General features: G+C 39.5%; 2 protein-coding genes across 6 annotated transcripts in view; both read left to right on the top strand.

Moving 5' to 3' along the window:
• Positions 1-12986, top strand: part of TPST1 (tyrosylprotein sulfotransferase 1) — a 31825-nt gene extending 18839 nt beyond the window's left edge. For 2 of the 5 annotated variants that reach the window (XM_086762999.1, XM_086763000.1), the window contains exons 4-7: positions 7477-7527; positions 9899-9974; positions 10964-11011; positions 12447-12986. In XM_086762999.1, coding sequence (XP_086619125.1) covers positions 7477-7527; positions 9899-9943 — 96 coding nt within the window. In that variant the 3' untranslated portion in view covers positions 9944-9974; positions 10964-11011; positions 12447-12986. The remainder of the gene's footprint in view (positions 1-7476; positions 7528-9898; positions 9975-10963; positions 11012-12446) is intronic. The other 3 variants (XM_086763002.1, XM_086763001.1, XM_086763003.1) reach the window with 3 other exon arrangements.
• A 1120-nt stretch (positions 12987-14106) lies between these two features.
• KCTD7 (potassium channel tetramerization domain containing 7) lies at positions 14107-25220 on the top strand. Its single transcript, XM_086763051.1, has 6 exons — positions 14107-14281; positions 16025-16143; positions 18466-18658; positions 19469-19638; positions 21302-21480; positions 21996-25220. The coding sequence occupies exons 3-6, from the start codon at positions 18515-18517 to the stop codon at positions 22370-22372; spliced, it is 870 nt and encodes a 289-aa protein (XP_086619177.1). The 5' UTR covers positions 14107-14281; positions 16025-16143; positions 18466-18514; the 3' UTR covers positions 22373-25220.
• Positions 25221-25427: the final 207 nt, after the last annotated feature.

The raw sequence follows: 25427 nt of genomic DNA, 5'->3' as shown, positions 1-25427 counted from the left end.
CCACAGCTTTATTTTTGTTTTATTTGGGGATAGGTATTTCAAAACACTTTAAGGTGTCTGGGAGAAGTAGGGGCTGGAAGAAAGGAGGGAGATGGAACTGCGATGTCCCATCAGGGATAGCATATACTGCCCAGGGGTTTCCCCTTCTCTTCTGTGAACCTGTCCTAATTTATTTCTTGCTGCTGCAGCTTGGAGAAGAGGGCATTTATTGAAATAAATAAATAAATGTATTGATCTAGATTTTTCTGGCATTTAGGAGCTGACACTTGGCAAGTTCAGTGTGTTACTGCATACTCTTAGCTGGTGAATTTGTAAATTACTGTAGCACCACTCTTGTTCTTGCTCCCTTTTTCGATTTCCTCACCTGGGATAGTCTTTCAGAGTTTTGCATTGGATATATTGTTGGGGATGAAGCAGTCCAAATAAAACCTTTCCAAAGTTACTCTTCAGTACATTACAAGAATATATAAAAATTTTGCAAGTAACTGTTTATTGCTTCACTTCGTGTTTAGAAGCTGTTCTATTACACTTCTATTTATGGCCTCTGAGGACTTTAAACTGAATATAGGACTTGAATTTTATTCATTGAAAACAGATAAAATTTAGACTTCTGAAGCGGAACTGTATTGTGTTAATCACTCTGAGGTTACTATACTAACTTGAAATAAAGTTGAATTATCTGACACTTACTACTCCTATACCGTTGTCCTTTCTTAGTCCATTTAAAACGGTGTGAGCTACCACTTCAGATGAAGGAAGTTGCCCCAGTCTGGCAGACAGAAAGCCATAATAAGGGGGAAGGACTGATTTTTTTTTTTTTTCTTTTTTCTTTTTTTTTCTTGGTGTGGTTTTGAGGGGAGGAGTTTTTAAGTTTTGTGGGGGTTACATAATGCTGGCTTAAATGGATTGTGGAAGTTGCAACAACAGGGTGGAAGCCCAACACCGCTGAAATTACTGTCAGGGGAGATTCTGGCTCCACCTAAGGATGGAACAACACTGTGTCATCCAGTTTATTGCTATCAGACAACAAACAAATCAGTTCTTGTTGTTACAGAGTGTTCTTATTTTGTAGGATTAAAAGCATTTTATACTGTGCATACAAAATCGTAAAGGTGAGTGGTATAAAAATATGAAAAATGCTCAGTACGCAAAAATACTCGTAGCTAAAAGCCTCTTTTGAATACAGACAGTATTCTGTAGTCAGCATTCTGTAGTTAGTATTTTATGGCTAGAAGTCGGGGCTGTAGAAGATAATTTTAAAAGATTCCAAACGCTAAACTGCACAATGTCTTTGTTTAAAACATGTTTAGATCCTGTTTGTAGAACTGCACTTACACTACACTGCACTAACTGCACTGAGCAAAATCCATCACTTCTTGGAAAACACTACAAACAGACTCAGCAGTGAAAATACTGTTCAGCAATTTCAAAGCTGCTGCTGTTGGTCCCGAAGTTAAGAACCAACAGTGTCAGAGTGCCTAAAACAAGGGCTAGTACTAAAAAATAGAAAGGAATGGCTAGTGTGGTACAAAATATTAGCTTCTCCTAAGCTTTCTGAACAGTTAAGTCCTGTTCTTGTTTTTCTTTTTCCTCTTTTCTCCTTTTCTGTCCCCCTGCTGGTGACTTGCATCTGTACAGGGTAAATATTTTTTTTTTCCTGCAGTCTGGAAACAAAACGATGATTCTCACTAGCTAAAGTACAGTGCTTGAATTGGAATTTCTATGTGCTTGTAGGTAATGCAAGGAAAACGATGCTCTCTGCTAAATTTGGATTTTTTTCACTTTAATGATGGTCAGGTTGGTTTTCCATGCTCCTGTAATACAGCACAAAAATAATAAGATGCAACCAGCATTTGTACTTTATTATCTTAGTTCTGGTTTTGCTTTGGGAAGTAACAGAGCATGAAGCTAACTTCATCTCTTCTTCGGATGGGCTCCAAGTGGTACGTGGTGTTACGAAACGAGACATCTCTGACAGCAGCTGCACTGGTGGAGTACAAATCTAACACGAGTATAACAGATTTTTCTGATGTTTTCAGTAACAAAGCCCTTTACTTTTTGTTTCTGTTTTATGTTAGACCTGACAATATTATCTTTTATGGCACTTTATCTTGTCTCAGTTACGGAACGCAGAGCACAGAACAAGATCTGAGTAGTGTTGCACTACTCAGCAGATCTCTGCGTGTGACCTCCTGGAGAGGCAACCTTTAGTTACTCAGTGACTGCAGGATTGTGCTGTCTTGTGTTTTTTTCTGTAAAAACCACTTCTGTGTTTTATCTTTTTAACAAATTCTACATCTTGAACATAAAGGAAAATAGCATCCTCTAACTAAAAGGAGTTTTCATCTGCAAGTGATGCAGAAAATGCAAACAGTTAAGCTGTCTGAACTGGTAGCCGAATGATGAATTACAAAAGTAGAATCACTCCATGTTAGAGGAGTGTCTGGTATGTCCATAGCAATATTGTGAGTTTGTGTAAAAGTGTATGTCAGCAGTTTAACAGAATATACCGCAAGTGAAGAACAGCTCCTAACTGCAAGACTCCGACTTGTGCCCGCTAGAAACCGGCTTATTGTTACGTTATGATTGGCGAAGCGGTTTCCTCTCACATCTGTAACACATTAATCAGATTTTCTTTGGCACGTACTTCCCACTAAATGAATTTATATGCTTGGAATACATATTCCAGTCATTTCTTCTGACTTCTTCATGAAGTTACGTTCCTTGCCCTGGAGAGATCGAGAGATGGAAGTGTACGGAACTCTATAGAAAAAGCTATGGTTTTCATCATAACTGTTTAATATGTGTGCCTTCTGATCACATCTGAAAGCTGTTATCTGTCTCTGGTTTATGTTCTGTTGATAGTATTTTCTGCAGTAATATCTAGAAGAAAAAGGAGTTCTATTAACTCCTGTTTCTTGCGTGTTTTAAATTGTGAGGAAATGTCTCCTGCTGTTGAGACTCGAGATGTCCATGACAATCTTGATTTCAAGACTTTGTTTCTGTCTTTAAAATCCCAAATACAATCTATGATAAAGGCTGTAAAGCATATTTATACTAATGCATGAGAATAATTACTTGTGCTGGTAACGTGTAATTGCAGAGGTATGCTGTAATGACAGGCTGCTCGAGGCCATGCATCTCTATTTACGCCGGTTAAGTTAAACCTAAAGGCATTTGGCTTTATGGGTGTTTTCTCTGATATATAAAACAAAAATGAGGGGTTTATTTCATCTGTATTTTGAGCACCAACAGCACAGATTTTCTCAAAGTCCTTTAAATTTGTTTAATACCCTCTTTAGCAGGTGTTTCTTCCAAGATGTGGATTCCCAACTGCATTGTTTTTCTCCAGAGGGTGCTGGTATCTTCTTCTTATTCTTCTTCTTTTTTATTTTATTTTATTTTTTTTTTTATAACCCACTATGCATATATATGATTAGTGAGGTGTACAGAGTTATTACCAAACAAAATACAAAATTAGGTAGGGCTGCAAGCTGCCTTTTGGCAGACATTCATAGGCCTGCCTAGAATCTTGCTCTTTGTGTTGTTCCTACTGGGTAAATATTTACATCTCAGATGTCAATTAAACGTTGATAGCTTTGCAGCTATCTATATAGCTCTGCAACTTTGATGTTTTGAAAAATGTAGCAAGCCCAAGTATGCTTACTTGCAGAGTAACTTACAAAAAGACCCATTACCTCTGTGTACCAGAACTGACCAAATATAATTTGACTCTTTCTAAACGAGTCTTGAAAGTGTGTGAAAAGAAGGGCTTTAATCCTCTATAAAGATGAGTTACAGGTTACACTTCTGAGCTACACTTCTGTCGTTTTCCTCCTTGTGTATTTATAAGAGTTTTCTCAGACAACTGGATGTGAAACTTGTTTTCTGATCTCTTTTTGAGAATTATATGCATTTAGTTTGGCTGTAAGAATGTGTTTTGGTTTGTTTTTTTTTAATAGAACAGCCTGAATACTGCCAACACTGAACAACAAACTGACGTATACTTCAGATCTCCCATGTGGACTTGCAAAATAATTCCCTTAGAAATGGTAAACACCATTTCTGCTCAGTTTTACTAAATTCTTGCTTAGACTGGAAATCATTCCAATGTCCTGCTTCTGCCTCTCTGCTGCCACTCTCTGAATAATGGGCTTTAGACTTAGAAATTGGTCAGAAAAGAATTTTGAATCTGAAACCTCTTAATTTCTTTGGCTGCGCACGGAGTCATTGTTTTGTAGACTTTCTGGATTGCAGCTGATCCTTTGGTTTCGATTCATAAGAAACCACTCACTGTTTTTGGAACTACTTTAAACCAGTTTCTATGCAGTCTCAATCTCGACAAAAGCTGCATTCTAGGTAATGTCAGTTCTGAACCAAAACTAGGCAAAATTAATGTGTGTTTAACCTAATTTTCTTGGAGTTGTCCCTGGTTAGATTTGCCATTGTAAATCGTGGTGTGTAAATGGTGATATTTCATGTGACTATGCTATCGAATGCCCCTGGAACATTTTCTTATCTTTCCAGGCTATTACATTAGTGTTGTTGTTTTTCTTACTATTGCTGATGGATGAATACCCTTGACTGTCCACTGTCAGCAGCTTATTAGGGGTAAGTGCTGTTCCTACAAAGGGCCTTACAATGGTAAACTTTTAGAGCAGACATTCATATGGATATATAATATAAAAATAAGACCAGGTTGTAAGTGCAGGAGAAGGAAAGAGGCTTCCAGAGAGACAAACATGGTTTTAATCCCTCTGCTTCTGCATCAGTCACAATGTACCATCATCATCAGTATTAACTTATTTTTTAAAATTAACTGATTATCTGGGAGTTAATCAGTGATTAATGACTGTAGTGGTTTTCCAGAAAATGTGAAGAGGTCTGTTTCTTCCAGCATCAGCGCTAGTCTAATAAAAGATGCTGGGTTGGTTGTTTGTTTTTTTTTTCTGTGAACCTTGCCTGGGTTGTTATGTAGCATTTTTTAAATTATAATATTGCTGTTTTGTAACTTCCACTTCTGCTCTGTAGGACACAGCCTGCATTTTAATGTCTCGGTTAAAAGCTGAAAATAGGAAATACTCTCCTTCATTTATAAATATTTATAGTATATCTAGGCTTCAGTAAGCCACATGCTGAATAGTTGACCAGTGTGGCTTTCGTTAAGGTTTCCATGGGAATGACAGTACCCCCTGGCTGGATATAAATGACAGCCGTGCCTATCATTTTGAATCAGCCTTTCTATTTATCTAAAACACGGAATATCGGAAGGAGCGGAGTTCTGCAGTGTATGTGTATAATTCATGTTGGGGCTTAGTGAAGCCATGTTGTTGGGATATGTTTAGCCCAGCAGTAAGGAGTGGTGAGAGCTGCCAGCTCTGAAGTCTGCTCCACATGAGTCACACGGTTTAATTCTGCAGGCCTGTTGTGGAGTGAGGCGTCTGACGGACGGGAAATTCTGCCCTGACTCAGCTGCAGTCCTAGGCCACTGCCCTGTATTGACAAAATCAGTACAGCTTTGTATTCCGGTCATCTGTTCATAGGAAAGCGGCGAAAATGAATATTGTTAATAAGCATCCCTTGACTTCCTGAATCTTCTTCCTTTGATGCAATTTGCAGACCAGAGAGTGCGACCTTGAGTAGCTCCACTTCCATTTTATGGATTTATAGAATTTTTCTAAGTAGGTTTGTGGCTTTTGGTTTTTATATGATTACAGCTACACAAGACTACGGAGAACTCATTGCGCTGAGGTGTTCGGTCTTTTTGGTTCAGTAGAAAGGATGGCAAAACCCTTCCTTTCAAGTATAAGTATTAAAAAAAAAAAAAGAAAAAAAAAAAAGAATACTTCCCCCCCTCGTTGGAGTGTATTCCAGTTTAATCTCGGAAGCAAACAGCTTTTAGGAAATATCCCCTAGAGAGAAGACAATACGTTGGCAATGTATTTCCTAACTGGTCAGACAGTGGAAACACTTGTTTGCTGTGGCTGTTGGTATGTTTGAGGATATTTATTGCTTGTTCTTTCTCCAGACAGCACTGTTTCTGAAGTGATATTAAGCTCTAAAGGATTGGAAATTATGGTAATTACAAACTCTCATGAAATCAGGCTGGTAATGAGGCTACAGTTGTGGTAGAAATTCATAATCATAAGAATTGCTGACTGTAACTGACAGCCCCTCGAGTAAGGGGAACTCCTCTGTACCCCTACGTGAAGCTATTAAATCTGTGTGTCTATCAGTATAGGAAAGAATTATCCCACTAATTTTATTTTTCTTTTTACGTTTCTGTACATGAAAGGTAAATTAATGACTAAATGATATGAAAATAATAAAGGAAAATGTAAGCCTTATCCAGCCCTGTGTTTTCCAGATGTGTGCTTACAGGGATGCAGTAAAGTGCCTGAGCTTACCCAGTTGTTTGCGAAGTGGCTCAGGGTCTGACGTGGCGTGCCTGGGGAAAATGGCTAGTAATATATCTGTACCTGTTGTAATGGGATCTGAGTACATTTAAGGATTAAGCAAATATCTGGACTTTTCTTGTTACCTGAAAATTACACCAGCTAGATATGTGGAATAGAGAGATAGATATACATAAAATAGGGAGATGCTGATTCTCCTTGAGTGTTGACCATTTTAGCAAAATTGAAAGCGAAGTTATTAGCATTTCCAGACTTTGTGGTTGCATTGTCTCCATAAACTATATGAAAACAAACAGACCTTTCCTTTGACAGCATAGCAAGGTGGGATTGATCAGTTGTTCAAATGTGATACTTACGTTTGCACAAATGATATATGTTTGGTACATGACAAATACTATGATACATCAGAAAATGTTGTAATATGTGACATTCATTGAGGTTTCTAAACTGGAAAACAGAAATGTTTGAGAACTGATTGTTTGCTGCCTGGCTGGTGTATCAGTTCTGACACAGTCCATGAGATCGTGGCAGCTAGCTCCTTCGGAAAGCTTCATATGGAGACACTTTTAATTGTAAATTGTAATTAAGCCCAAAGGGAACTTGATCTATTGAAGGTGTTGAAATGTAAAGCAACAGATTTGTTATATATGAACTTTAAAAATGTTGTAGCAACTCAATCCTAGCGTATATAATCATCCTATTAAAAAAATCTTTTCCTAAAAGCACAGCGAATTAATTATACAGGATTTAATTCATGAATGATTCCTCATTTGAGCAAGCTTGAAACATAATACGACTTTTATGGTCTTATCACTTTACTGCAAACAAAGCCAGATTGCTGAGCACAGATCAAGGCTAAGGCTGAGCATAAACCTGTAGAACTACCTCAGACTTTTACAGTTGTGTTCAGTTTAGCTAGATCTGAATTAGCATTACTGGATGCCAATAACCCGGAAGAAATTATTTCTTTTTTTTTTCTTAACAAGCTCTTTAGCATTTCAAACACTAGTGAATGATAGTAATGAGTAATATACTGGGGTTTTTTTTTGTTGTTTTCCAGGTATATAAAGGTGAATTCCAGCTTCCTGACTTCCTTAAAGACGTGCCACAGGTACAGTATTGGATTATTTTCCTTTTTGTGGGTGTAGTGGCAAGTTAGTATGCAGCTAGTCTGTATAAACCACTTCATAAATGTGATTTTTCTGTTTGATCGTAAGAGAATAGGTGAGTAGAGCTTACAAGAGAATAGCTTGTCCATGAGATGGAACCTCCAGCACTCTTGCTCTTAGGCTCCACAGTCCCAAGCCTCTCTTGAGTGCATGTGTAACTCTGGTGTCAAAACTGTGGTGCCTGTAAACCTGAGCTGAGTGAAGACTGCTGTGAAACTGGAGGAAAGTTTGGCTCTCTTTTGTGTAGTCCAAATTGCAAAGTTTTTTATTTGTAGAGAAGCTTTATATTTTGTTGCCTTACATAGAAAGATTTAAAGCAAGTATAGTACAGAGAGCAGAGATAAATTAGAGATTTTTAAAAAAGAAATACTACTGTATCAGGCAAAACAAATGATCAGTTCAGCCATGGATGATGATCCTGTGTTGATTTAATAAGCGAGCCATTGAACTTCGGATTTTACTGAGAATTCATAATCTGGTACCCTTCAAATGCTATTGTCATCCCCTTCCCCAGAGACCTAACTTTTGCAATAGTGGTTGAAAAAGCAAAATCCTTATCATGGAGCTCTCTTAAACCACAGGATCTTTTCATACCTTCCCCCCAAGCTATGTGAATGTGTGGGAGGCATGCTTCCAGCCTCATGGCCTTTCCTCATGCAGACATGATGGAAAGGTTTTGGGCTGTCACCACCAGCCCGTTTACGGCCCATAGTTCGGTTTGGAAGATGGCATCCCTTCCTGCTGGGCAGCTCTTCTGTGTCTCCTGAAGGTGACAGAACAGAGAGGATGGACTTGTTCCATAGAGCTGCCTGTTGGAGTGCTCCGTTTCAGTAGCTTGAAGGGCTTCTCTGTGTGTAAGGTTTTTGGTTGGTTGGTTGGTTTTTGTTTGTTTGTTTGTTTTTGTTTGGGTTTTTGTTTTTGTTTGGTTACCCCCCCCCATGTGTAGTGAAATTAATTCTCCCTCCTGTAGCCTTGCAGATTTAAGCTCTGCTAACCTAGCCATAAAAAATCAGAGCAAATGATCTAGACAAAGAGCAAATTGTTTAATTTGCCTTTATCAGAGAAATAATAAAATATTTTTATTTTATTGCTTAAATGAAATATTTTCTATGAAACAAGTAGAACATGTAGCAGTTGGTTTTGTTTCCTTGGTTAAGAGCTGCTCAACTGGGCTCATAGAAATACCAGGTTTTGTAGGCTGTATAATTGATGGTAAATGTGTAAATGCCACATAAAGCGCTGTACACTGGGCTTTGATAGAAAAAACAGGAAGTGGCTCATCACTGTTACTGTCTCTGTGTGTTCAAGTAAAGCTAGGTAGAAAAATACTTAGGTTTTTTACATTTTGTCCTGCATATACAGGAGTACCACATTGCAGAATTGGGAGAGGAAGCATTTTAGGGGCTTTCTGCCTCTAGAATTTTGTATCTCTGCAACTACAAGAGCAAGAGGCATTCTTGTTTCCTGTTAGCCTCAATAGGAGCTGTGGGTTGCCAAGCCTTCAGTTACCCATTATTTTTTTTGTTGTTGTTGCTGCTAATTTATCTCTTTTTTTTTTTTTTTTTTTTTTTTTTTTTTTTTCCAAAAAATGCCAATCATAGAGCTTCCTTCAGCCTCCTGCAAGGCCTTGCTCTTCTTTTCCCAGGGCCAGAGGCCACCACCATTTTTGGTTTATATTTTGTTCTGTTCAGTCAGTTTGTTCTTTTGGGTGGGAGGGGGGTGTCTCCTTACTGACCAGGGTTCACTTTGACCACATGTGCTCATCTTCTTGCAGGGTACTGCTGTTCAAGGGGGGCTACTTTAGCTTTTTAAAGATGAGAGTGAGTAGGCAGAGCAGTACACTGAAATGGTAACTTGCAGCATAACTGTAGCCAAATGTGCTGATACTTTAAGCAGAAGAGGAAGAGATTGTATGCTTCTATCCCGGTTTCTGAAAAGCCTGTAAAATGGCTAGAAGTAGGCAAGTGATTTATAATGCTCGCATTACTTTGTATTTCTACTTGATTTCCTGTCCTTAATGATACATATGGTACAGAAGTTTACTTAGAATGTAAGTAGCCTATCAAAAGTAAAATAATTTGCAGTGCCTTTACTTTTAAAAGAAGAAAAAACCTACCAGGCACAAGCTTTTCTTGACTTTGGATCTCCAGTATTAAGGAAAGACTCTTTTATTATGACTTTTGTTAGATGTGGAGGTTGAAGAATACACATCAGAATCTACCACATGCAAACAAAGCATTTTGACATATTCCATTAATTCAAATGAAAATTTAATTCCTGGTTTAAAAGGAAAATCGGTTTCTTTTGTTCCAGCCAAAGAAGACAGTAGAAAGGAAGTCTCGTGGCAAGATAAAATGAACATGGATCAGTAAAGTCGAATAGCCGTAGTGTCTGTTTCATGTTTTCAGAACATAACTATGCTGTGGACACCAAATCTTTCTGATAAATCTCTCTGTGGCCTTTGCTTTTTTTTTTACTGGATGTTTGCCTGCTCTCACCCTTTGAACAGTTAGTGCTCATGCTTTGCAAGTTGTGCTCAGCTAATAGAAAACCATTAAGAACCTGGCACCACGCAGCTAAATGTGCTGTTGCTCACAGCATCGTTCACTCTCAACCGCTGGCCAAAATGTCTACGCAGCTTAGCGGCAAGGCAACTATTTAAATGTGTGCTGCTTAAAAGTTACTGTCAGCAAATCGTACTGAGAAAGCGTGCTGTAGTTATTTCTTATGCTGTCAAATGCAATTATTGTGGTTACTTCAACGTTATCTACAGCCTTGCAGCCATATATGCTGCAGCTTTATCTGTAAGCATAGGATGTGGAACAGAAGGAGATAAAATATTGCTGGTAAGGATTTCTGGAAAACTCAGGGAGATGAGCTATCTTTAAAATTTAGCACACTGAGTATAGATAGTGTGCTAGCAAAATAAATGATCCTTGATCTGTCAACAGTGTCAGATAGTTAAAATATGCTGTTTGTATTTTCCAGTTACCTTGTGATACCTCAAAAGAACTTGGTCCACTATTACTAGCCATATGACAGGGAGATATCAAAAAACTGAAATTTAGCATGATTAGCTTGGTATGATTATAGTATTTACCAAACTTTGAGGAGATCTAGCCAAAGCAAAGAAAGATCACTTAAAAAGCAAAAATAAGTTCGGTGAAATAGTAAGAGAATATTGCTTAAACCATAAAAACTGACGCTGGAGTTGAAATTGATTCTGATAGTGTTCTCCTTTTGTATAATATTAAAGATAAAATTAACATAATACAACTGAACAGCTAGGTGCTTTTGAGTACAAACATTGGTGCTGATAATTGTATTTTTTCCTCTAATGTAAAATAGCTAACTTCATTGTCGTTATTTACTTGACAGACTGAACCCATGGAATAGAAGATACGATGGATATTTCTTGCACAGAAGGTAATAAAAGAGCATGCAGTCCTGCTTATTTGCTGCTCTTGATGTAGTTAAGGTGTTTTGTTTTTTTTTTTTTAAACTTTATATAACTCAGTGTAAGATTCTGGAAAAGAAAAATAGGAAGATAAGGATCTTGATTCAGAGTCTGTAAAAATGACGTTGAGGTAAGTCCTAGTGGTAAGAGCTACAAAAGTGTGGTTCATGTGCTTTAAGAATCACCACGCAGTTCTAGGTGGCTCATCACTATTTGCAGTATTTGCTGTGCTATTGGATTGTCAGCACTATTTCAGAGCTCGAAATTGAAAGGAGTATGTAAAACTATACCACTGCTCATCCAGGCATCCTTTAGCAGAGTTTTTTGCTCACTTCAGTATCTCTGTGTCTTTCAGTACTACGGCGTACTTGCACAACAGATTCAGGTCCTAATTTTAACGAAATAGTGAAATTTTAAAGATTATTCTTAATTGTCTTTATCTTTCCTCTTTAAATCAATTGCCTTTCCTAGATAGAGGAAACTGCTAAAGATGAGCTGATTTGTATAATTTGCTTTTAATATGTCCCATAGCTGGTATTTTCAGTAAGCTGTATTTTAGTTGTTGAATTAAAAATGGCAGGATTGTGCAGGGAACTCAGTAAACGCCACACTAGCTAACAAATTAATAGTGCAAAATTTACTGTATTAATCCACTATTTTTACTTGTCAACGGTGTTATCAAATGGTCTAGCTTGACAAAAAAGATGGCAAAATGCATCCAATTTAAATACAGCCAAAAGCAACATGCCACACAAGTATACCTGGCGTAGGTGTTTGTAGTGGCCATAAATACAGCTCGCTCTGTAGCCCTAAATACTGCCAAAAGCATCGTACCAATTAGAAATAATGGGTATAGACGTTTTCCAAAGATGAATTGCAGACCTCCATTCTGAAATCGATAGAGGAACCATAATCTTTTCATGTACTGAATGTTAAAATGACTGAAGTATCTGCTTCATGTTGCTGCTTACATCTTTGACAGATGTGTTTAAAACTACAATATTTCTATCTAAAGCTGCTGTCCAGTTTGAGAAACCCAATCGTTAATTTCCTAGCAGTAATACCACCGGTACCTGGTAACTAAGAGAGACTTTCAGCATGTATATGCAGTCTACATTCACAAGTATTTTGAATGTCAGTGCAGATTCAGATAGATATAACTTTTTTACATCTAAATAAGCTCAATTTATCTAATGATAAATGCTGGAAAAGGCAGCCACATTCCTTACAAGGAAGTTTTTAGTGGCTGCGGTTACTCTTGACCGTGACTTCACCTACTGAGATAACAGTGATTACTCATAATTACGCATTATTTGTAATTACAAAATGCTGCCGGGGTAAAACCAGAATATTGCATTGAAAGCTCAAACATAACTTTATTTTTCTTCTTCTTTAGAAAGAAAGAAAGACTGCTGCCTTTTCAATGGAAATGATCTTTCAAGGACTGTCCCGCTGAGATCAGTGAGGTGTACTGCTCATGGCCTGCTTTTTTCAGAATTTTCTCCCCCATTTCTTCCATACTGTTTTTGTTCCAAATTTTGTTGTTGTGAGCGCATGTAAACCTGTTTAAGGAAAAAAAAAAAACAACACTGATGTTAATGTAGAACTGTATTACATTTGCAAAACTATTTTTTTAAGGTTTTAAAAAATGCAAAGCAATGCCTGTCTCTGAAATTGCCATTGTGTCTTAATTACAAAACTCCATCTTCAGAGATTTATTTTTTTTTTTCCTTGTAGCAGTTTGGTTTTAAATGTATGCAGCTTTCAAAAGAGTGGTCTGTGCTTGTCCTAAAAGATTTTTGGTGGAACCGTTGTTTGTTTTATTCACATGTGGAAATTGTTAAATATCTTTTATTTAAAAAACAAAGTTGATAAATTACATGTACAATTACAATTCAATGATCTTTTGTATTTTATTTTTCAAAATAAATGCTTTAAATGTGATTTATATTTTTTTTAATTTATGTGTCTGCCTGAGAGTTAAGAATTAAATAATTCAAGATATTGATGTGTTACTCGGATGGAAGAGGTGATCTAATGTCCTGGGTTTGGATCTCTTCTTAAGGTTTGCAATCGAATGCATTTTGTTTGCTTTTAATAGCTGAGTGAGGAGGAAAAAGTAAATTAGAGTATCCTACTGAGAGTTATAAAAGAGTAGCATGAGATTTGTTTACTGCAGGAAAAAGTAGGCAATTTTTAGCCTAGTGAATTTGTTCCTCAAAAGCAATTGTGTTCAGGCAGGTGTTGCTGGAGCGGAACTGCTTCGGAAAACCCTGTATGTCCTAAAGCTGAGCGTGTTGGGGATGTTTTTTCTGTCTCATTTTCTGTTCCTTCAGTTTTGGAATAATGAAGGTGGCCTCAGCTCCTCCACCAATTTTAGGAGAAGACTTTTTTTTTTTTCCCAAAAGCCTTGTGTTTCCACAGGTTCTATTACGACTTTAAAGGTTTGGTTTTTCTCGTTTCTTTTGTTGCTATAACTCCATTTTGAGATCATTAACATGTATTTTGAAAAACAGTGAATGAACAACTTCAGGAAATAAGTTAATTTGACAGTTTGGTACAGATTTACCAACTCCCCACCACATGCAAAAAGAAAAAAAAAAAAAAAATTGTTTACAAAAGTGAGGCCGGAGCCTCCTCTAGTGCCGGCAGAGGGGACTGCTGCCCTTCGCTTTCCGCCTGGAGAACACCGGCCGCTCTGCCGCCGACACCGGCAGCTCCTCACCCCCGGGGCGGCGGGGACCGGTACCCCGGTGCCTCCCGTTCCCGTGGAGCGAGAGCGAGCTGCCGGCACAAGCGTTTTTCTAACGGAGCGGTAATGAACTGATGAGGTATGGGACGTTTCCTTTCATAAATGAGCAGAAATGAGGGGGAAAAAAAAAAAAATCCAAAACCAAACAAAACCCACCCGTGGACCGAGGATGGTCCCGGTGCCCGGCCCCGCCCGCGCAGGACCCGGATGAGCCCTACGTGACGCGGGAGCGCGGCGGCCCCCGCCTCGTCTGGAGCCGCCGTTACCGCGGGCGGGCCCGCTCCTCGCCGGGGCGGGCAGGGGAGAGGCGGCGCCGCCCCGCTGCCGGCCCTTCCCCTTCCCTCGGCAGATGTGGCGGCGGGCGGCCGGCGCGGCGCCGGGCTGGGCGCGGAAAACGCGGCGGTGGTGGCAGGTGGTTCCTGCGCGGCCCGGCAGGGGGCATGAGCGCGGCGGCGGCACCGGTAACCGAGCGGCGGCACCCGGTCAGGTGAGAGGCGGGAAAACGCCGCGGGCTGCCCGGGCCGGGGCCCGCCGAAGGGAGGACGGCGGTTTGCGGGGGCAGCGGGGAGCTGCCGCCCCGCCTGGGGCCGTCGCCGGGCGGGGTGGCGGCGGAAGCTCGACCTGGGCCGGCCACACCGGAGAAAGTCAGCTCCCGCCTGGGCAGGCGCTGCCTGGTGAGCTGCGGTAGCGTTTAGGCCGTTCAGAAGGACCTAGCAAGGCGCCAAGTGATAGTTAATATTTCAGTGCCTAATTAATACTTAATTTGCCGGGCGCTTGGCTTGCCCCCACGGCTGGCTCAGTTTCCGAGCTCGCCTGGGACTCGGCCTGTCCAGAAATGGGTCGATGCCTCCGCACCTCATGATGGTGAAGCTGTAAAGCTGCTCCAGGCTCCAAAAAGCTTGTCTGTGCCCTGAAATTCTGTGTGAGGCGGCAGCTGCTGCAGCCGGCCGGTACAGCTCGGGTAGCCTTTGTCCACTGGTCACTCAGCACCCTGCAGCAAGGCCTCCCCGCTGTCCCGTCCCTCCCCGAGGAGGTCACTGAATGATGATCATCACTGAATGATGATCATCGCACCCTCCCGCACGCTGTGTCTTTACTCTCCAACGCCAAAATTAAGTTACAGTATCCCTTCATCATACTCTATGTTGTCTTTTGCTAATGACTGGAGATGCTGAGCGTGCCCAGAATTTTACAGACAAGCGTATACTACAATTTACTGCAGCTCAGGGATCCGTGGCCTTTTTCAGAATGTTTCTTTGCTATTCTGACACAGATTCATTAGAATTAACTGGGTGTCATACCTTTTCCCACTTTGTTCACACAAACCTTTGATCATCAGAATCTCTAGAAGAGTGCTAATGGAGAGACTGCTAAGTCATGTCTCATTCTGCATCTTCACAGGGATTTAGTTTCTCTTGAAAAAAAGGAGAGCCTTTCTAACAATCTGGTTGATATCTCCCCAAAATATGCACATTCCAATGAGTTAGCTTTCAGTAGCAGTTCGTGTAGGTCTCCTATCATGGATTCATACATCAGTACCTTGATGAAAAAGACTTTGACCGTTTTTTATGGGTATGTGACTTTACCAACCCCAGTATAACCTCAGAAGGTATTTAAGACAAAGTTTAAACTGATGTGGAAAAGCTAAGGGAACGCAAGAGCCTTGAAGAGCTTTTTTATGTCTAAGGATCAAGTACAGCTCAATGCAGTTCTAGGGTTGCTGTCATTCCCTAGGGAATGAAGCAAAACTTGCAGGTCCAGTTCATTTAGCAAGCTGCCTTTGTTGTGTGCCTGTGGTGTGAGACAGTATGATAACAAAGCTCCGGGAAGTAATCTCTACCGTTTAAATGACAGGCAGGTTGTAAACTGGAAAGGAGGTATTTCTGGTAGTATTAGATGGTGCTGACCTACGGTTCAATTAAATCTTTGATTTAGAAATAATTTTGTTTATTGGTGATGTTTTCTCATTAATTATCTGATGATCTGGCCCTAGACATATTTGAAAATGAAATGGGTGCATTTACTTAGTTTAAATAAAGAAAACAAACCCTGTAACTTTAATGAGGTATTTAACAGAGAAATATTTCTGTGCCTAGTTAATAATAATGAGTGCACATGCTTTAAGTGACAAGAAGAGGATATTCAGATGGATGCATATTTCTCATTAAATGCACGTAAACAAAATGCAGAAGATTGTGTGGCCATTGATTAGCTTGTCTTTTTCTTTTAGGAGGACTCTGCTCCAGTCAGCATACTGCTGTTTCACTGCTCCCTGTCTGCGGGTGAACACGAAGTGAAGCAAACCTAGAGAGGAACTTCAGCTCCCTTTTAATGAACATCAAAAAACAGGTTAGGCTTGTCAATGATCAGTCTTTTCCTTTTACTGTCTCTAATCTTATTCTTGAAATGCTGGACTAATTATAGGCTGAGATCTTGTATGCTAAACCTCGCTATTTAGGAGATGGCATTGTGTGACCATTCCAATGGCAAAGAAGGTTGTTACTCATGAGCATAACATAATTAACCTAAGCTGTCACATGTTTCTTTTCCTAAACCTTGGTGTCATGTTGGAGGAGGGTTATGAAAGAGGAAGAAGAATTCCTTGTTCTTAAACTTCTGTTTCTCTTGGGAAAGAGGACCTTTTTGGTACAGTGCCAAATGGATTAATTTGCTCAAAACACATTCTGTGGTCCATGACTCCAGTCTACTTAATGGAGCTGAATTTTGTTTATTCAGAGTACGCTCCATTGACATGAAATCTATGGGACATTCTTGAAAAATGTGGACAGTTAAAGATCACATTTTTGGTGAGAACTGGAAATAGAGCAGTCAAAGCACTGGTGTCAAGTAACAGCATTGTAAATAATACATTCACAGTAAACACAGGCTCACACTCAATTCTGACTATGCATGATAAATTATTCTTCTGTGAGCTGTTTCTTGTTGATAATTTGTTTACCTCCGTAAAGGAGTCCATACCAAAATAATCTTTAATTTATGTGGTATATGCTCTTTATCTGTGAGGCATAGTTGACTTGTTTGGATAATTATTGATGTCAGAATAGATGTTGTTTCAGGACAAATATTAAAATTGTTAACAGGGTGTGGACATCGAGAAGCTCTTCCATCCTTATTTATCTGCTTGTGCATTGTACTCTGGTGGAAAAATTATTACGAAGTAAAGGTCCGTCTCTTGAACTGTAGAGAAGAGAAATTAAATACCTACCTTGAGACAAACCTCTTAACAAGCTGCAGTTTAAAAAGAAGGTTTTGAAACTTCACGGTACCTACTTATTTAGGTTTATTAGGGTGTTAAAGAGGATCTTAGAATTCACCTTCCAATTTTGGTTAAAGAAGGCTGTGTACACTCCCCCAGAATGTGGAGGTTTTGATCTGATTAGCTCTCTAGAGTTCCTGTTTTGACCAGGAGCATCCCAGTTCTGTGTGGGTTCATTTTGAACTTGCAGCTTTTCCTTTAAGGGCTGAAATCTACAGACAGCCTGACGATGTGCATAGTGACTGTGTTAGCAGATTAGGAGGTGGAATAATCAGTCATGGCTGTTAAAATTTTGTGTCATTTCTGCTCGTTGATTTTGATTGGAAGCAACCTTTATGAAGCATTTATTTAGTCGATAAATAAATGTACCGCACGTGCTCGAGCAAATATTCCTTCTCTTTTTGTAGTTTATAGTGATTTGAGACAAGGAGCTTGCAGGGTTAGAGAGCTGGGTAAAACCCCCCGTAGTTTATTGTATTTGTCAGGATGTTGCGATGCCGCTGGAGACACAGCAGGATTTTGTAAACAGAGGTACTTTTTACATAAGAGTGCCGTGTAAGGAGAACAGCAGGGTTTGTAGTCTGTCCTACTCTGCTTTTTCAATTATTTTTGTTAGAGTGCAGCTTATTGTTAGTCCGTCCCGCCCTCTGGTTGAAGGGGGGCGGTGAAAGCATTGTGGGTGCATTTTTTTCTGTACAGGAAAGGAAACTGATAACGAGCAGCAAAGGCACGATACACTACGTGGAGTTAAACGCCTGCAAATCAGATGCGTGTGTTTGCGTGCAGTACCACGCGATGCAGTGGCCGGAAAAGGTCTGTGTTCTCTGTCTGGTTCAGTTTCCTCGTTTCACAGGAAATGCCAGAGCCGAGGAGCGCCTTTGCGGTGCGGGGCGTTGTGCACAGCAGGCTCCCATCCCGCTTTTGCAGCTGAAGGTGATGCCCGGGAGCTGGGCCGGCAGCCGGAGCGCGGGGTGGCACGGCGCGGGGCCAATGCCAGCCCGCATTTCGGGAGGTGCCGCTGCAGAGGGCCTATTGCCGTGGGCGGGTGGGACAGCCGCCCCCCCGGCATTCGCCCAGCAAATGACATTTTGCTGCAAAAGCGGGGCCGAGCCAATCACGCACCGCACCGCGCAGCCAATGGACGCGGGTGTCTTACCCAGCCGGTGACGGTGGGACCTCGGTACCGCTCCGCAAACCGCGTTCCCGCACAGACAGCCCTCTCCCGGCTTCTTTCTCAGCGCAGCACTCATCCCTGCCGTGATTCACTTCCCGGGAATCACAATGCCAGTGTAAATTACCGCTGTGAAGCCGGGGAGTGCCCTGCCTTGCCTGCCACACGACCTGCAGCTGGTGGGGAGCGCGCCTGAGGAATTTGGGTCTTGTTTCCCATTTAGCACTGCCACGGCCGCCTACCCAGCAGCCCTGCTTGCCAGAGCCAGAGGGATGGTGGTAGTTACGGGGCAGAGCAAAGTGAGCGGAAACCCGGATGATGCCATGTCGAGCTCGGATGCAGAGGATGATTTCCAAGAGCCGGCCACTCCTACTGCGACCCAGGCGGGACAAGCGCTGCCTCTGCTGCCTCAGCAGGTAAGGGCTCTCCATCTGATAAGGTCTGGTTATTGCAGCACGTACTGCTCAGCTGCCAAAGAATTCAGGATTTCTTTGTTGGGGTATTTATGGATATCCAGTGCAGTTTCCGTTAGTAGCTAAATTGTTGAATACAACTAAGTCGCTTGAAATTTAGTTCAATAGCCTGTCGGCATTACTCAGAATTTCCGTCCATGTTTGGGCTTGACGAGTACAACTAAGTGTTTATTCTGGTACCTTAAGGTACGACGCATCTTAAGGTGTCGTGTTAAGGTTTCAGGCCTGCTGTAAACCTGACATAAATACAGAATCACTGGGGTTTTTCAGTGTGTACTATAGTAGTGTAGTGTAGCATAAAGGAACCAGTAGAGTAGCAACTGAGTGCAAGTCCCAGGGTTGGCCTGAGATTTCTTATGTTTTGTTTGTGTGTGTGTGTTTCTGTGTGTAAAGGTGAGAAGGATTTTTTGGTTTGGGGTTTTTTTTTTCCCTGAAAGAGCCAAGAGCAGGCATTCATGCTTTTCACGAATATCGGGTATTAAAGCTGAGTGATTACTGCTCTGTCAGGTTTCCAACGAAAATTAAAACATTCACTGATTACACCCAGAAACCAGGCAAAGTATTCAAGGTGTTAACCCTTGAACCTCACTGTTTTGTGGCAGCAGGCCAGGAAAGAAGCATTTGTCGGTCCAAGTTATGTCACAGTGGCAAAAATTGTATGCTATGTCTTCTAGAAGTTGTAACCCTTTCGGCCTGAACATGTCTGCACAAAGGTCTAGAGGCTCATTTCTGATGATATGATTGCTTTTGCAGTTTCCAGAAGTTGTTCCACTAAACGTAGGAGGCATGTATTTTACAACAAGACTGTCAACGCTGAGACGTTATGAGGACACGATGTTGGCGGCTATGTTCAGTGGAAGACACTATATTCCAACAGATGCTGAAGGCAGATACTTCATTGACAGAGACGGAACCTACTTTGGGTACGTACAGCGTCCTCAGCAGTATACTTTAAAAGTTGTTACTGAAGAAAATTATTTTTGAAGAAAAATAAGTTTTATATTCTTTTTTTCCCTTCAAGTTAAATCATATTTGTGTAGTAGGTAAATGTGACTGGCATCCGCACCTTCAAAACGTCTCAACAGAATAATACTCTGCAGTTAAAAAGCTATTTCTTTTATTCTGAAGGGCTTCAGTTTTACAATGGGAAAAGAAAAGCAAGTGATGTTTTGAATTTGTGCATTGTCTTCTCTAGAGCGTCTCCTTTCAAGGTATCAAGTGATTTTCATGTTTTAAAGAAGAATATATTTGGTATTGCTTTTCATAGGAAGCTTTTTTGTACAACATTGGTTTTAAATTGATATTACAGTATTTGTGATAAGGGGGGGATGGAAGGAGTGCATCTAGGTTTCTTAAGCAACTGAACGTGTGATTTTTTTTTTGTGTGTTTAAACAGGATATAATGTAACTAGTAAAAAAGCACAAGCCTCAAAGAATTATTTTTTAAAATTATTTTTGCCGATAGCGCTAGATTCCTTCACCTTCAGGTTTCCTGATTACGTGTTTAGCTTTTGTTTTATTTTAAATTAAACTCACCATGATCTTACCAATATTCTGTTCGAATTGGAGTGAGGTTGCTAGAAAAGGTAAGCAGTGTTCATGGGTTAAGGTCTTTGCCCAAAGGACACTTTGCAATTTAACTTATATTTCTTGTTTCTCCTTCGTAGATATTTCCTTAATCTCTTCAACAGAGAAGGGTTTAATTATTTTCAAAGCACGTTTGGATTGTACCATAATCTGGGACAGAAGTAGATTAAGCCACTGTATTTATTGGAAAATGATTGTGTCTTTAAATTTGACCATTTGGAAGTGTGTGCTGCTTTGTTGGAAAAGCAATTAATTTGTGATGTTATCAATCTGAGTTCAAAGTATAGCTGGAACAGAGAGACAAGTTAGCGCTTGCTGTATTTGTTGACATTCTAATGAAGATTGCAGTAATGCTTGTTTTATTTGATACGGTCAATAATAGTTTGATTGGTTAATGCTTATGAAGTGATTTATTTCCTGGTTAAAAGTCTTGTTGCTTAACAGTGTTTCAGAACTACAAGGAAATGTTCTCTCTCTATTATTATTATTATTAATAATAATAATACTACAAGCGTATGTGGCCCTGGTCCTGGGAAGATAACATCTCCTTTGCAAATGCACCGTGTATTCACCCAGAATCCTGGTTCTGTGTGGGATAAAATGTCCATGCATGTGATTCTCCAGGAAAAGATCATTTTGTCACAGACCTAAATTTGACTACGATCTCTTCCCTATGAAATTCTGTCCCATCTTCTATTTTAAGTGGTAACTCCACCTTGAACTTTTTGTTAAAATATGACAGTTTTTTTTTTTTTTAATGAGTTTTGACATTAACAGTGTCAAAATGTGAAATGATGACTTGGAAACTTGAACATGGCAAATGCTTTAAAAAGCATCTGTTGGAAATATGACTCACACTTACTTCAGTTACTGTCTAAGCGTAAGAATTTCTAGCTCAGTAGAAGAAACAATGAATATCCAATGTTTCCTCAGCATTCCAAGCTGCAGCACTTTTGGCAGAAACTTGTTACTTAACAATATTTTTTGCCCCTTTTTTAGAGACATTCTTAACTTTCTACGATCTGGTGACCTGCCACCAAGAGAGCGAGTGAGGTTGGTTTACAAGGAAGCACAATATTACTCCATAGGACCATTGCTAGACAATCTAGAGGATCTCCAGCCGCTTAAAGGAGAAAAAGTTAGACAAGCTTTCCTGGGCCTGATGCCGTATTACAAAGGTAAATAAACAAAGCAGCATTGACTGTTTCTTCCAGTGTAATTGAAGTAGTATACATGGTGCTTTCTGATCTGCCTTCAGCTTCCAAACTAATTCCATCGTATTTGAGAAGTTTCTTATGTATCTTTCCGGCTCTTTAGATCTGAGAGGTCTCCACCTCAGATTTGTTCTGCTGTATCCAAGGATGTAGATTTTTACGCTGTTTTACAAGGGAGCAAGATCTAGGCCATAACATGCCGAGCTTATTATTAAATGAGAATCTGCCTCTGCATTTGTTCTGGTAGGACCCGCAATTGAATTGAACATTTGGGCAGAAAGTAAAGACACCAAGTTCACAAGATAACTGAGATTGATGTAATTACTATATATCTAGCTGCATGCAACCTCGCATTGCTGCTGATATTATGTTGAGTAACTTGTTAATCACTGAAGTAATATGTTTCACATGAAGTAGTTGCACTTGGTTTCTTTTACTAGGTGCTTCATTGTTATTTTCCACTTTTTATTGTTTTTTAGATCATTTGGAACGGATAATCGAAATAGCAAAACTTAGAGCTATGCAAAGAAAAGCAAGATTTGCAAAATTGAAGGTCTGTGTCTTCAAAGAAGAGATGCCCATCACTCCCTATGAGTGCCCACATTTCAACTCTTTACGTTTTGAAAGGAGTGAAAGTGAGACGAAGCTCTTTGAACATCATTGCGAAGTAGATGTATCTTTTGGCCCCTGGGAGGCTGTGGCTGATGTCTATGATCTTCTGCACTGTATTGTGACGGACCTGTCTGACAGAGGGATAACCGTGGATCATCAGTGTATTGGGGTGTGTGATAAACACCTGATAAATCACTATTACTGCAAGCGTCCTATCTATGAATTCAAGATTACTTGGTGGTGAGTTATTTTGCCCAGAACAGTGCAGAGGATAAAAGGACTTCTAGACGACAATTGCTTTTAATCTTTTTGCACCGTGTCTCTGGAAACGCATTGCTGCTAACATATATTGGAATCAGTCTGCTGAAATGTTGGCTAATGCTTAGCTGCTCAGCAAAAGGGAACCTGTCGCAGAGGTTGAAAAACTTCTGAAATCTTGAAAAACCAGCCTGAAACAAGACTGTTGGCTCAGGTACCTTAACGAGGCACAAAACAAAATCACCTCATGGAAATTACGGAGAGGAGCGTCTAACATCTTTTGAAAGGTGCCACCTACCGTGTGGCTTTGGTATCATGGTCTGCAAAATGGATATCGCAGATCTCACCTGCATTATTATAAGGCCGGGGTGCTAATAATGCTGACGTAACATGGTCGAATTTTACCCACTTAGAAATGTTTTAGTCACTACTTAAACTTACCACTTTATAACATTGAGTAACACCCAGCACAGAGATTCTGGAAATGTAAGTTTGATGTAATAGATAACTAAAAAAAATATAGGAGTATTCCCTATATATTATTAATTGTTGTCACGATTAAGCTATGTTTCTTTTTAATTAACAATCACCATTGTGAATGATGATAATATATTTCAATTGTTTCCATTGTTATAAAAAGGAATAGCGGATTCGGAATATATTCCTTAATGCTTTTAGGAATAATAACTATTCACGGAAGACTTGTGCCTGTTTTTAGCCTTAGAAATTCTAAATGTTTACAGTATCTACAAAAAAAGAAGCTCTTAGAATCAGGTCATTTACAGAGGCTTTTGGTAAATGAGAAAACCCTGTATGTATGTTCCTATTAGCAGAAGTAAGAGGAATATTTAATGTATATTTTATTACTGACTCTTTTTACATTCTGTGATATTAAACTTTTGTTCTAGAGTTAGAGTCAAGTGATGATACTAGACAAGTGCTTCCTTCACCTCACCTTCTTCAGACAGTTAAGTCTCATTTTTAACATTCTTGTTGATCCTTCCTGGTGAAATATTAGGGAGGAAAAAAAAAAATCAACCTTCATATTCAAGTATTTCTCCAATTATAAACCAGTATATCTGGGTAGTAAATTTCTTTCCACACGGAAAGAGGCAGTCATTGCAGAATCATACCCTTTTCAGAAGGTCATTGTTGCACTTCTGATATTATTAGCCGTCTCCCAAAGCTGAATTACTTTATATCTAAAACAGAAAAGTAGATCTAAACATCTGGAGATACTACTGCTTTGTGAGGTACAGAAAACTCAAGTGTTTTTCTAAAAGACCCCACTTGAAGTGGCTGCAAAATAATCTTACGGAGAGAGGGAAAGCAAATGTTTGCGTATTGCATTCCATTGGATTAGTTAATCCAAGAATATTGCTTAATTAAACTTTTGACCAAAACACACAAGAAACGTGTTAATTACAGTGACCGAAATTCTCAGTTACCTGAGGTAATTTTTAGAATAATTCTAAGAACTTTATGATTAAATTGTCTTGTGAAAAAGAGAATTGTTTGCATTCACACTTTTATGTATTTAACTTAAGAATTTTTAGTAAATTGTCTCTCTGAGGTGGGGGCAGATAGCTCTAATATCTCTTTTCAAATGTTTACTTAAAGAGGATCATTGTCAAGTGGTGAGTTTCAAATCCAGAGCTTAAACTTTGAAATGGAGGGAAGGAGGAAAATCTGTGCATTTGGAACTTATTTTAAGTTCATATATTGTTTTCTTAAATATTGGCCTTCATGTTACGAGTTGTACTTGTGCTTGACAACTCAAAAGTCAAACTGAGACTAGTAAAGTTGGTTTTTTTTTTTGCTCAAATGAGAGGAAACTTGCATGATTTCTTCACTACTCTGCTGGCTTCATAGGTTTTTTTTGGGGGGGTTGTTTTGTTTTTTTTTTTCCCCCCAAGGAATCTTAAACTGCAAATCACGTTTTTTCATAAAATGACATAACATCTTAAAGCTGAGGCTTACAAAGTTTTGGGTGCTTGTACAGTTCAGACACTTAAGTTCAGAGTTTTCAGTATCAGTTTATTTAGAGTTGCAGTTTTACTGGATTATTTGGTGGTTTTTGCAACTTCCCATATGTGTATTTACACGAGACAACTGTGGTTTGCATCTCAGCACTATTTACAGAAATGGAACATAGTCAGACTTAACAGTATGGGTTTTTTTTTGTTTGGCTTTGAGAATTTTTCTGCTGTTATTCTAGAGAAGCTGTGATGACAAAATTCCTGTTTCGATCATGTTTGCTGTTTCTTAATGTGTGCACGGTGATGTTTTATAACTTTTTCCTGTTTATTGCTGAAGGAAGGAAGGAAGACTACCTAACCAAACAGATAAAAATGAAAATCTTGGTCTGTATCGGTTGCATCTTAGTTAAAGCTTTCATCCTTCAGATTCTCCAGAAGGTAGCAAACATTAAGTGCAATATTGAAAAAGAAAACATGGATTTGAGCCAACATGCTCTCATTAAACACATACATTCTCTGGTGTGATTTGTGCAAGTTAACAATATTGTTATTGACTACACTTGTTCTAAGCAGTCTTTGTTTACAATGATTTAGATGATATTGCCTAATATGTATTCGTTTTTTGACAGAAACAGAAGAGTTGTGCAGGCGGATGGCAGGGGAGTAGAATCTAATAACTGGTTTATATAACGTTATTGACTTACCTTTTCTTGGCATATAGCGTAATTTTTTAAATTCTGCGTTTGCAACAAAAATGTGAGTAGCTGATCTACTAAATCCATGTTTAAGATTATTGATGGTTTTGTATATCATGAATGCTTTATAATTGTCTAATTAAACTAAATGCCTATGTAATACTGTTTTTTTTTTCCTTTAGATCTTTTATTTATAACTGATTAGGCCAGAGGTTTGTTAGAACATACTTACCTATTTCTGTGTGCTTCTACTTAGCTTTTTTTGCCACTTCATCATTTCCGTAGCTGCTTTTCCTCCCCCACGCTCACAAATACCCAGTATTTGCAGGCTGACAGGATAGACAGGCTGGCCATAAACGGTCTCTTG

Source organism: Chlamydotis macqueenii, chromosome 19, assembly GCF_036417535.1.
Source record: "Chlamydotis macqueenii isolate bChlMac1 chromosome 19, bChlMac1.mat, whole genome shotgun sequence".
Taxonomy (NCBI): domain Eukaryota; kingdom Metazoa; phylum Chordata; class Aves; order Otidiformes; family Otididae; genus Chlamydotis; species Chlamydotis macqueenii.
Note: the sequence above shows the minus strand (reverse complement) of the source record. Positions and strands in the feature narration are given on the sequence as shown.

Coding starts and splice junctions, on each gene's coding strand:
- KCTD7 (XM_086763051.1), top strand. CDS start 18,515: ATGGTGGTAGTTACGGGGCAGAGCAAAGTGAGCGGAAACCCGGATGAT. Junction 18,659..19,468: donor TGCCTCTGCTGCCTCAGCAG/GTAAGGGCTCTC, acceptor TTGCTTTTGCAG/TTTCCAGAAGTTGTTCCACT. Junction 19,639..21,301: donor AGAGACGGAACCTACTTTGG/GTACGTACAGCG, acceptor CCCCTTTTTTAG/AGACATTCTTAACTTTCTAC.